This window comes from Trachurus japonicus, chromosome 16 (genome assembly GCF_045865225.1).
Source record: "Trachurus japonicus isolate A0001 chromosome 16, Traja_1.0".
Taxonomy (NCBI): domain Eukaryota; kingdom Metazoa; phylum Chordata; class Actinopteri; order Carangiformes; family Carangidae; genus Trachurus; species Trachurus japonicus.
The window spans coordinates 7,334,728-7,347,536 of NC_140922.1; the positions used below are offsets into that span (position 1 = coordinate 7,334,728).

General features: G+C 42.2%; 1 protein-coding gene across 1 annotated transcript in view; it reads left to right on the forward strand.

The window, feature by feature from the left end:
- Positions 1 to 1,912: 1,912 nt before the first annotated feature.
- Positions 1,913 to 12,809, forward strand: part of mtmr11 (myotubularin related protein 11) — a 42,629-nt gene continuing 31,732 nt past the window's right edge. Inside the window, exons 1-2 of the mRNA XM_085803632.1 lie at positions 1,913 to 2,503; positions 10,916 to 10,985. Coding sequence (XP_085659758.1) covers positions 2,447 to 2,503; positions 10,916 to 10,985 — 127 coding nt within the window. The 5' untranslated portion in view covers positions 1,913 to 2,446. The remainder of the gene's footprint in view (positions 2,504 to 10,915; positions 10,986 to 12,809) is intronic.

Below are 12,809 nucleotides of genomic sequence, written 5' to 3' on the forward strand. Positions count from 1 at the left end.
GTTTTATAAGAAATAGAAGTAATTAATTATCGACTTGTTTCTAGCTCCTGATCACTGATAATGAGTTAATTCCATAAAGCCAAACTTCTGTTCTCCCAAAATGCCATAAAGCAAGACACTGAATCCCTCCCAGTCCAAGGGTTACTGATGTACACTTTTCATTTCCTTAGTTTCCATAGTAGAATTCCTTTACTATCTAATACTAATATTATCATCATTAATTGGAGCTGCAAATATATGATAATCTGAAATGGCTATAAATGCTATAGATAACATAATGACAGAGCTCATCCACACATTTGATTCTCCTGCTCCGTATTGCCTTAACCTTGTTGCATTATACATCGATGAATAACTCCAGCTCAGATGATGCAAGGTCCTGTGTCTGCGACTGTTTTATGTATTAGAGAAATTGGAGACCCTTATGTAATATTGAACAGTTTCCCATGTGGTAAAAAAATCCAGACCTCTCTCTATTATAGTTCACAAGGACACCGTCTCTCCACCTGTTCAGGAGTGCAGACTGTCGCTCTGGATTTTTCTAACTATTTTTCCTGTTTCTGGCTGGAAGGGAGTTTGTCCTGAACAGACCTCCTGTGTCTGTCTGAAAGTGAGGCGCTGGCGGTTTTTGTCCTTGGGTTTGGATGAGAGAGCAGAGGAGCCGGTCCCAACACAGACCCGCCAGAGAATCCAAAGAAGGTACTGCTGAACAAAAAACAGGCTGTAGCTGGTAGCTCAACAAGATTATTGTTTTCCAGGAGGGATTTTTCTCAGGGTAGAAACACCAGAGGGTCAGGAGTTGATTGGTTTTATGGACTGCTGGCTGCCTGGCTCTGCTACCGCTGCTGCTGCTGCTGCTGTTTTAGCATGAATGAAAAGCCTGAGCAAAGCAAACCTCTCTGGTTCATTTCATTAACCATATGCATAACAAAAGTAGTTTCCTTGGAATGTAATTGATTGTTTCCTTACAAATAACTTGGGTTCATTTGCAGCCTGTGTCACTTTTCAATTTTAAAACCACCAAACAAAAAAGTAGATAAAATTGTGTGCTAGGTTTTGCATCACTTTCCTTTTTGTAAGTTTTGTGTCTCTTGTTATTCTTAGTCTTTTTGGTGACTTTGTGTCTGTTGTTTTGTATCCCACTGTAGTTCAGTTTCATCTCTTCTTTGTTACTGTTATTTTGCATATTCCTCTGTAGTCATCTTGTGTTATTTTGTGTCTCTCTAGTTATTTTTGCTTCTCTTTGTGGGCCTCTGTGATATAAAAGTGAGAACATATAGCCACTTGTTACAGAGGCTATAGTCCAGGGGGGGCCCTGAACCTCCAGTGTCCAGTGGGCTTGTGGTTACACATGAATACATCAGTAACAATCGAATAGCCTACTATAATAGATAATAAGACGATGCACAATCAATCAGAAAGCAATATGGCGAAGTGCATATCTGCATTGCAGGAGCTGGATTTTTTTTTCTTTGATAAAGGAAAAATGTTTCATTACATTGTTGTGCATTATCAACAGCATACGTGTTGTAGTTACATACATCCTCTTCTCAAGACGTAAAGGTGAATGTTTGTCAGATACAAAACCCAACCAAAATCACACCTAGTGAAAATGAAAAGCAAAAATGACCAGTCAAGTTTTTATTGCAGTGTCTGCCCATATTATCACGATAGGATGCTTTTTGCCTATCATGTAGCGTAATAAATAATAAAAACACATCAAAATGAGTACTTTTGCTATTTATAGTAGGCCTATTCGTTTTTTTCCCCACTGGGGGGTGGGGGTACCTCCGTGGTGGTGAGTTCAGGGGACGTAGTAAACACGGGCATCTTTACACCCGGCATCGTCTGCTCCAACTTAGTGAGTGAAATAAAACTTGGTGTTGAAGTTTTGCTCTGTGTTCTCCGTGTAACTGGCCCTTTAAGAAGCTCCACTGCTGCACTTGGTTGGCTGCCTCTTTTTTTCCACCAGTGTGTGTGAGTGTGACTGTTTCACTATGGCGAAGGAATAAACAAACAGAAGGCAATGGGCGACAAAGCGGCGGTATAACGGCGAACACACCTCTCTCCGTTAGTCACTCAGTAACAGCCGTCAGTAACAGTCCGGTGACCGTCGGTCGGCTTCGGTTCGGCTCGGTGTTGCTCGGCTCGTGCGGTCGGTCGGTCGGGACTCGGATGCTGTCAGCGCGAATAGTGATGAAAAGAGCGACAACAGTTCGCCTGACCACACCGAACACCTCCGCTGTAGCAGCCGGTGACACGGGCTAGCCGCTGGACCTTTTCTTCTCCTTTCAACTCGGTTTTCCCTCGGCTGATAAATGGGAAAAGGAGGACGCTAACTCAACGACCGTTAGCTTATAGTAACGCTTTTTTTTTACTCGGTGTGCTCTTATTTCGCTCGTATTTTTTTCCTATCTAACTAGTTGACCCGAGCAGTCGTGAAAAAATGTTGACAGGATCTAAGACCACGTTCAAAGTGAGGCAGATGCTCCCAGATATCAAGGTAAGGTCGTAACGTCAAGTTCAGCTTACTGACGCTAACTAGCTGTGTTGAGTGGAAAAACCTCCCAAAAACACTAGTTAACTTGTCCTGTCCCGTTTTATGATGCAGCATGGTGGTAAAGTCTCAGCTACTCATTTCCATAATAGAGACCCAACAGAGGTTACTGTAGTTTAATTATGCTAATACAGCCTAAGTCAGTTTTCCTCTTCATTGGGCACAATTTTCTTTCATTGAGGTGGTGATTTGTCAGTCAGTCAATTAAAGGTTTGGGGATCTGTCACTTCTCTACACAATAACAGTAACAATACCTCTGTCAGCACTGTGTCAGCTCTCCTCGTGATAAACAGCAGATGTGACAGTGTTGTGGTCAGGACCAGACATCAAGTCAAGACCAAGACCAGAGCATTTCAGGACTGTATTCAGTGGCAGTCCTCAGGTGGCTTAATATTTACATTATTCATCAGCTAAAAAGAAAATATAATTTTATGTAAAATCTATACCATTTTTAATTGAAACAAAGTTTGGATTGCAAAGAATAACTCAACCTGCTGAAGTCTCCTCCCACTGTTGAATATGGTGCAGCCAAGCTTTTCAGATAAGCAGATACTTTTGTAGAAAAAATGTATCTTAAAGTTATTGACTTACATCACATAAACCAAGTAAACCGAGTGACAGAGAACGGTTAAAAAATAAAGATGTCACTGCAGCTGTGGTTTTCTCTGGCCTTGAGAAAAAAATCCTGAGTCCAGCTCGACCGAGACCGAGACAAGACCGAGTGAAAATGTAGCCGATTCCAAGACAAGGCCAAGACCGGAAAATGTGGTCTCAGGACCGGCCTCAAGTACCACGACACTAGTGACAGGAGGCAGGAAACACCGGCACCCATTCACCATGCCCTGCTATAAACAGCCAGGTAGTTTGCAGCCCCGCAGGATTAAAAAGCTGTGGTCCCCCCTCAGAGAGGCCATCCAGTGTGTGAACATGGGCTGTCCCGTGTTGTTTTTGTCCACAGTTCAGGGTGGCAGCAGCTTTACACGGGGACACCAGGCAGCAGAGGGCTGCTGCTGCTGCTTCCTTCTGTCTGGAGGACAGAGATGCATAATTACTGTGAGGGTAGGGTACATAATGTCACTGTCTTTGGCTGCGTGCCGGTGCAGGCCAGTGACGAGGCGGTGAATCTTAATCACTTCATATGGGATTCAGTTGTTGTTGTGCTCAAAAACAAATGGCACAGGCGGTCATCTCTGGAGAACGGCACTGAACAGTTGTAGCCAGTTTCAGCCTCTTGTCTTTGCCAAAGCTTTTAAAGGTCACATGATGCTGCAGTGACTTGCTTTCAAATGCCAGAGGTGAAATCCCCGTGTTGCTGTATTTTAAAACGACCAGCAAGATATAAGCTGTGTTGAGGTGCACCTGAGAGGAAAGGAGGTCAGGAGCACTCATTTGTTTGATAGACACATGTACACATGGTGTGAGTGTGTTGTGTTCAGAGCCGCCTGCTCCTTTTGGGAACAGTCTCTTGGCTCCGTCTGTGTGTCGCCTGGCTTTGTGTCTCTCCCCGGTTATTTTCAGCAGCCGCAGGGGGAACAGTAAAAGATGGCTCTTAACTCAGCCCTCGGGCGAGGCTCGCATGTGGAGAGGGGGTTGATGTGCACCGCACAACATCTGGCTGTCGCCATGGAGACAGCAGTTGGGGGTTGGTGGAGTTTATGAATTTGATTATCTCAGGATAAGACACAGAAATCACCTCAAGCCCTCACTGGTGGAATCCCATGTGTTCATGTATGAAGATGGTTGAGCCTGGGTTATGGTAATGTGGAGTAGTAGGCTGTGTAGATTATTATGCACAGGCCACCCACACTTTCTTGTGGGCTTCACTTCCATGAGCGTGTGTTAAGACTGCTTTAGAAAACTGAATCCAATCCTGGACTGAATGTGGACCAGATGGCTGTGGAGTCTGCACATTTACCCAATCTTATCTTCTTGAATCACTGTTTATCTCTGCCAACTGCCAAGCCATTTTGGATGGTATGAGATACCATATGACAAGGCTGCATCTAATGCTTTTTTAAATATTATTTGACAATATTATTCTTTCACATTTTCTAATTTATCATTCCCTAATAAATCTAGAAAGATCTAGATCATGGAAAGTAGCCGATCCTTACATTGTAGAAGCTGGACCTACGTGTGTGTCATCAATGTCATTTTTTGCACATTAAAGGTGTATTGAATTTGATCCCACTATGGGTCTTACAATTAGTGTAATCACTCATCTATCAGACGATGTAGGCCAAACTTTGTGCAAAATTCAATTTTTGCGTAAATCCGGGGTGAAAGTGGGGTAGGTTTTTTTCGCGTTGGATAATGCAGGCGCACAAATTATGTGTCAAGTTGCTCACGATTCATCAGCCAATGATATCAGGATCCGTCATCTGTCAATCAAACATCTGAGAAAAACCAAGAAGCTTTGAGTAGTAGCAGATCCCTGCGGTCCATCACTTAGCCTAGCTAGCTAAGTTAGCAAGCTATAACGTAGCTAGCCCTACGAGCTAGCAGTTAGCTACATTAGCTAAACACACACACATACACCGAGCTGGACAACATCCAATCAAATTCTTTCAGTCCCGCCCCAAACATTGAATATCCCGCCCGCTCAATAACACCCAATCAAATTTGTTTTCCTTACTTGTATAAACTCGTGGAAGGAGGCGGGACAAACGACCATTTCTGAACACCTTTAATTTAAGGCTAAATCTAAGTCTCATTCAGAAAATAACAGCAGTACATAAATGCCACATAAGGACTGTTATTCAGGGTTATTTTGGCCATGTCTATCCCCTGGAGTTCACTCTATCTGCATCTCCCAGTCAGCATGAAAGGCACACAGCACAAAGCTCCACAGAAGCAAAAAATGCCAGAGGAGAGATCATCTGAGCTCTGTTCAGAGTGGCTGAAGATCCAAGCCTGATAGCAGTGGGCCTGAGCAGTACAATCACCCACGCCCGCTCCCATAGGATCCAGGCGTCACAGTCGCTGCCGCCCCCCCCGGCTGCTGAAGCTCCTTAAAAAGAGCACAACAATGGGCTCTTCTGAACGCCGGGGCAGATTTACGGCTCCATTAGAGGCTGAATCGATCTGGCATTGGGTGATAATTAACCAGTGGCTCTGTTCGGTAGTGAAAGGGCTGGGTGTTGAGGGGCTTGGTCGTTTGTCTGCTTCCAGTGTTATTGTATAGAGGTCTGACTGTTTCACTCCTGGGAGCTGGGCTGCCAGAGTAGATGACTGTCATCATAACATAACAGACACTTCAGACAGACACTGTCACACCGCTGAAAATGTTCAATATTCATCATTAGTCTGTCACTTAAGCCATTAGCTGACGCTCCCCAGCACTGAGGTTGTGTTTTTGAGACACAAATAGGGAGTTTGATCCAGGCCGTTGCAGTTGAAGGACGTACAGTAGTGGCTGTTGAGGGCGTCGGATGTGTGTGACCTTTGAGTCATAGAGCGCAGTCACTAGGCAGCCCTCCTGCCCTTTAAATAAACAAAACGGATGTGTCAAGGCTGGGCTGATGACACGTGGTGTGGTATTTGTCACACAAGAGTTTGAGGTGTGTTTGGTTAACAGAACGAGGTCAGTAAAACTTTTTTGTGTTGATAATGTTTGTGATTGATTAACATGATGGTTATTTTCTGGATTCATCGTTTTGTTGGTTTGTCCATAAAATATCAGAATATGGATGAGAATAGCTGTTATGCTTTTCCAACATTACCAGGAGATGAAGTTCTTGTTTTGTCCAGCTAACCACCTGAAATCCTAAAATATTTCATTATTATCACATAGGACAAAGATAAGCATGGCCTATTTTGTTTGCAAATACCTGCAAATCTAATGACGTTCATCAGCCTCAGCACTTTGTGTTCAGTTCTAATGTCATTAGTGTGTTGAATGTTACATCATTGTTAACGTGTTAGCATACAGTACAGTATTTACTTGACTGAGACAATTTCAGAGAGCTGGTACTGTTACCACTCTAAAGTAAGCAAACAGTTTTTATTTGGCGTAAGGCAAGGCATCTTTATTTATATAGCGCATTTCATACCAAGGCAACTCAATGTGCTTTACATGAAGACAATAATTTTTTTTTTTTTTAAAGAACAGCATAAAACAGCATAAAAACAACAACAACAAAAAAAACACAGTTAAAAGCAGGAGCAAAGAAGAATAAAAAAGTAAAATAAAATAAAATAGATGAAGTTAAAAGTTCTTAAAAAGAGCTCAGCTATAAGCACATGAAAAGAGAAATGTTTTTAACCTGGATTTAAAAGTGCTAAAGTGACCTTTGACCATTCCTGTGCTGACATATATAATGAATCATCATCATTTTTTTCTTTTTTTATGAGACAGTGAGTTGCAAATCGTTCAGCAAGAATCCCAATAAAGAGGAACCAGTAATTATCTGTGAGACTGTTAAGTTTCCCATGTTGTCAGGACATTCATGATGGAGGGTTTCAGAAGAGCTGGGCTGTTCAGGCGTTCACAGAGAAATGCGCTAAAAGCTGGATATTCACTACAATGCAGAAATTTTCACATAAACTTTTATTAACCACTGAAATTCTTTTATCAGACACAATCTTTATCAGACACACTAGGTAGAATATTTCCACTGAACACCTCAGTCCACTGTGCTTTTGCTTTGTCTTAGGAGTTTTTCCTTTAGTCCATAAATGTATTTGATGTTGTGCCGTCTGTTTCTCTTGTGGCAAACACTGGCCAGTCTTACAGGTCTGTTGCTAACTCAAAGCCAAATAATTAAAGGGATAGTTCAACATTTTGGCAAAATGGCCCATTGCAATAATCCCTATAGTTTTAGGAGTAGGTTTTTTACCTTTAATTGTCGGTGCAAGCTATTTTTAGAACGGCGGAGCAGAGCCGCGAGCTGCTCAGAATCCAACAACTCCAAATGTGGAGACTGTTTGCCGAAAAACTTCCCCCGACGGGAACGTGCATCAGCGGTTTTGCATGAATTTACCTCGAAAACAACTGTGCAGGTCACAACTTGTCCACCAGAGCGTTGTGGAGTTGTTGGATTGTGTATTTGATGAGTTTGTTGAGGGAAACCAAGAAATCCCATGAGCCTCTGTAGCGTAGCTCTGAGCAGCTCACGGCTCTGCTCCGCCGTTCTAAAAATAGCTTGCACCGACAATTAAAGGTAACAAACCTACTCCTAAAACTATTGGGATTATGGCAATGGGCCAATTTGCCAAAATGTTGAACTATCCCTTTAAAGAAAAGGCATGGCTATGTTAAAATGGTGATGTGTCACTGTATATTTTATTTCAAAAGATTAAAAAAAATCCTGCACATTATTCTTATTGTAGGGGAAACACTTCAAAGTGAGCTCTATTTAGCAAAATGTCCTCATTCTGCTTCCAAGCCAGTTCACAATGCCACAATACTGCCTCTCATTCATGTGAGGAAATGAAAAGCACAATACAAATAAACAGGCTGTGACATTTTTTAGCTCAGTGAACAGTGGCTGATGTGTCCAGGAAGAACCAAGCTCAATCTGAGCAGCTTCTAAAAGAGACTTTGGCATCGTTAAGGGGTTGCTGAGGGTCTGGTTTTGTATTTTGAAAATGAAAATCATATTCTTAATTTAACAGGGTTCTGTTTTTCATTGTGGCTCAAATAAATGTCGGCACTAGAACCTCGCTGTTCCATGGAAAATAAGACTTGAAGACATGATAGAAGATTTAAATTAGATGTAACAGAGGATTTCTGTTTCTGCAGGATTTCACCAGAAATTCAGTTTGTTCTTGTGAGTTTGGCCTTGTTGTGTGGGGGGAAAGAGAAGTATGCTCCAGTCCAGACCCACGAACAAGCATGCTTACTGCAGAAGTCTGGCTGGCCACAGTAGCGAGGGGAAGCCATGAGCAATGGAAACTGCAGTACGTCTTGGCCACTGTCCCTAAGGATGAAGGGAAGGAGCAGAGGAGGGCAAAAGTGGGGCAGAGAGGCAGAGCGGGGGGGAGAGAGATGCAGTGAAAGCGATACAGTGGGGACGCCGAAGTCTAGCAGTGAAAGCAAAAGTGAAAAGTCGGCAAAAACACAGTCGTGGAAATGTGGTTTCCGAGTGATATGTGACTCAGAGACTCAAGGGCCGCCCTTACTTTAGCCGCAGTGTGTTTAATGCTGAGACATTTTCCTTATCTCTGTTGCCTGCTGGTCTGTACAAGTGGGAAGTTAAAGAGAAATACCCACATTTCACACATAAATGCATTAGTTCTTTTTCAACTGTCACTGCTGCGACCACAAATTGAGTTTTTGCTATAGCTTAACTGAGTCATATCTCCTTTAATCACATTATGTCCATACCCAAGGCTGCATGGAGTGCCAGTAATATTTCACCTCGTGTGCTGCAGTGTTACCTCGTAGGTTCACTGGCCTTACAAAGCCCCGAGGCACAGGTTTGTCAGTGTTGACGACCTTCAACACACTGGATTTATGAAAGGAATAACAACACGAGATCTGAGCAGCCTCTGATGTTCTTACGAGAGAGGAGGAATCCAGTCGTGGGTTCTCTGTGGGTGTTGATGGAGAGACAGAAAGAGAGCTTGATATGTTTTAAAAGCAGATGGAAAAAAAAAATGAACAATGCGCTGGCAGAAAGAAACCAAGCCTCATAAAAATTTTAGTGTGTAAGTGCCCTGTTTTTCCCCAGTGGTTTTCTGCTAACATCAAGCATTCTGCTTTTTAATTTGGTCTGTAAAATTGGTGGAACAGTAACCATACCTCGGTCCTGGAGTAAACACTCCCTTTACAGATGTATTGGGAAGAACCTCTGGAATGATCGGTAGCAGGATATTGCACCACAGCAGCAAACATGTACACAACATTATTTAGAGCTCATTTAATTTGGTTTGACAATGACAATTTGTTTTTTGTTTTTTTTACTGGATTAATGCCTCAATTTAAATAATTTCTAAATAAGCATGGTTTATTATGTTCCTTTTTGTTATTATTCTTTTCAATTTCTTCAAATTCAGTTTATTTGCATTCATAGCTTAATTTTATATAACCATGTAATTTCTTCATTCATGTAATGAAGTCTTTGAATTTCTGTTTTTAACAAGTGAACAGTCTTATGGTGTTTATTTTTGTTTTAGACAATGTAGAAAATGGCCATTTAACAGTTTACAAGCTGTGCTTTATTGTATGAAAAGCTTCATCAGCATCAGTATCAAACTGTGTCTCCATCTCTTAATAAAAGAGCCAGACGCTCTCGCCTGCAAAGAAAACAAGCAGCTGTGAATAGGTGTGATTTTACAGCCTTTCAACAGAGCAAAGGTCCTCTTTGTTAAACGTTCCCCGTGTTTCTTACGGGGGGAGCCACACGCTTAGAGTCTCAGGCTGCTAACACAGAACTCACCACACTGCAAAATTGTTAGCATAACACCGGTGACTGAGTGGACTCATTGTTTTTGTTCACACATCCTTGCTGACTTGAAGAAATACTGGCCTTTCATGATAAAGCCAGTGCCTCAGATGAAACAATGCAAAATAGTTCCAGTGTGGCCAAACGGCTGAGAGGGAAGTCGATGTATAGTTTTCTTGGATGTGAACTCTAATTCTATTTCTGAACTACTATAAAGCCCTTTCACCACCTGTGTAATCATATCATCCTCTCACATTGCAGGGGTTGGCATATTATGGGATTTCTAGCCGATAAATGTAAATGGCCTTCGTAAGGAGGGGGGGGTGTTAGTAGCAGAGTTAAGTGGAAGCATATGTGCTAGTAAGCTCCCAGTCTGATTATAGAAACCTCTGTGGCTCGGTGAGGTTTGGAGCGAGCTTGTAGAGCAGACGTAAGACTTCATGACTGTTACAGAGAGAGCAGGAACAAACACAACAGCAACATGGAAACTAAGAATCACGGAGCATTGTGTGGTTGGCTTTGTTTCTTTGTCTTTGACAATGAGTCCGCTGGGACGAGCCCAAGCTTTGATGACAGAAGCAGGCAGGGCCATCATTTAAATATAATCAACAAGACCAAAGGTGACCCCAGGCTCAGTCCACAGGCTGAGTGTCTGCTGTTTAGTCTACATTTGTAGTGCTTGTGTAAACAAGTTCAAGTCTGTAGCATCATGGATTAAAAATAGAGGCCTATTCTTCTCAAATGGACACCGCTGCGTATTCGGGATATTTAGCTTCTTATGAATTCTTCTCAGAATTTCTGCATTCTGCAAACATGGAGTTATTCACTTGTCTTTGTCCGTTAAAAAAATCGTCAGACTATTTGGTAATTTTTTCTTTTTTTTGCAGCACAGGACATCTCCTGTTTGGTGCAGTGACATTTAAAGTAAACAGAGAAACCAGTGTTAATGTCAGCTCTGTGTCTCTTACAGGAGAGGATGCTGAGTCAGAGTGGGGTGAACGCAAGGAGTCGAGATGTGTTTGGACTGCGCTGTCTACCAGGTAAGAGAAGATAGATGCTCGGTGCTTCTTTCTTTATAAATCTCTGCTTTTGTGAAATCCACACATTTCACATCTTTGTCAAAGCCACACATGTAGATAAACAGTGATTCAAGTCACTGTCGCAATACGCAGTTTGTAGCTGACGTCACAAACCTGTGATGGAGGCACTAAATAATGTAACACTTTGTTGTATGAAGCCGCCTCCGCTCCTTCGGGCTCAGATAAAATATCATCACTCAGTGACAGTGAGGCAGAAAGCTGCTGCTGCTGCAGGTGTTGCTCACCGTGGTTTCTGAAATTTCCATATTGCACTTGCAGCCACACCTGGACCAGGAATGTCACAGCAGGTGCTCGGCCTTTAGAGAAGGGAAAACATCTGCCGTTGAAAAGCTAACACCAACACACTAAAGGAGACCGGGAGCCTCACTGAGGTTTCATCGTGAACTGAAATACTGAAAGAAATGAAAAACTAACAGGCGGCATTTGAGTCACTCAGAGTTAAATCAGTGCCACATGACAAGATAAATCCCTCCTGCCCTAAGAGCAGTTGTGATGAGAACGGATGAAGAACAACATGCCGCTGAATTTCAGCTCATGTACAGTCATTCTTTTCATACTGTATGTTTAGTTTGTTTAGTTTATTTATTTGCACCATAAAAAATAAGGACAGTTACAAAAATAGAAATGAAACAAGAATAGTAAGTACAAGTACAAGTGCCAATTTATAACAAAAAGAGTCAAAATAAAATTATAGGTGTGTATAGAAATAATTGTGTTTGAGTGGGTGAGCCTGTATAGAAGATAATAATAATAATAATAACTATACTGGAAAAGAAACTATTGGGAATCTTGGTTTATCAGGTAAACTTTCAGTCTAGACTGACAAATTATTGAGGGATGAAGATATTTTTGCTACATGAAGATGAGAGTTCCAAAGTATAGAACCTCTGTAAGCAAAAGAAAATGACTAGGCTATGTTTTGTGCAGCAAAAAGGAGGATGAAGTTTATCAGTGTGTCTTGTGTTGTAAGAATGGACCTGCGCGTTAACTGTGAAGAATTATATCTATAAGAGGTACTGCAGCAGTTCTTGTAGTACAGTGGTCCATAATCCATACTGTAAGTACAATACAGTTAAGGTAAACATAACTTTACTGACTTATCTTTACTGTGAAATTAAACTTGTTGAGTTTGCCTGGCAGTTGGGTCGCACCAGATTTCGGCTGGAGCCGAACCGAGACCACCTCCTCAGGCCGCACTAGTTTGGTGCGAGGGTGCTTTCACACTGACCCCAACGGGACCAAATTTAGATCGATCTAAATTTAGATTGACCTAACACTGCAGGTGTGAAAGCACCCTAAGTCTTTTCTTGCTGTTGTCTTCCTGTACACAGGAAGTGTGCACACCTGAAGCAGTCATGTGTACATTCTTTTATTATCTCTGCCGACGGCTGAAGAAGTTATGTTTTCACTCGTGTCAGCAGGATTACACAGAAACTACTGAGCTGATTTGCACTGAACTTGGTTGAGGGATGGCTTAGGGACGGTTTATGTTGTTTCACATGGGCCTTGAAGGAGGTCTCTTTGACTGCCCAGTCTGTGTTATGGTGATAAGAGGAATCGTTTGAGAAACAACTCACAAAAACTCAAGGGCAGGACAGTAAAGCGTCCTGGTGCAGGCTATTAGTGGCATCTTAACTGTGTTGTCCCTCCGACTGTAAATGTGTTCTCCAGTGACACTGAGCTGCCATGACAACATCACCCCAGATGCTCCAGGTGACTCTAACAGCACCCTGTCCTTCTTGAAAATCACTTTCCTGTTTCCTC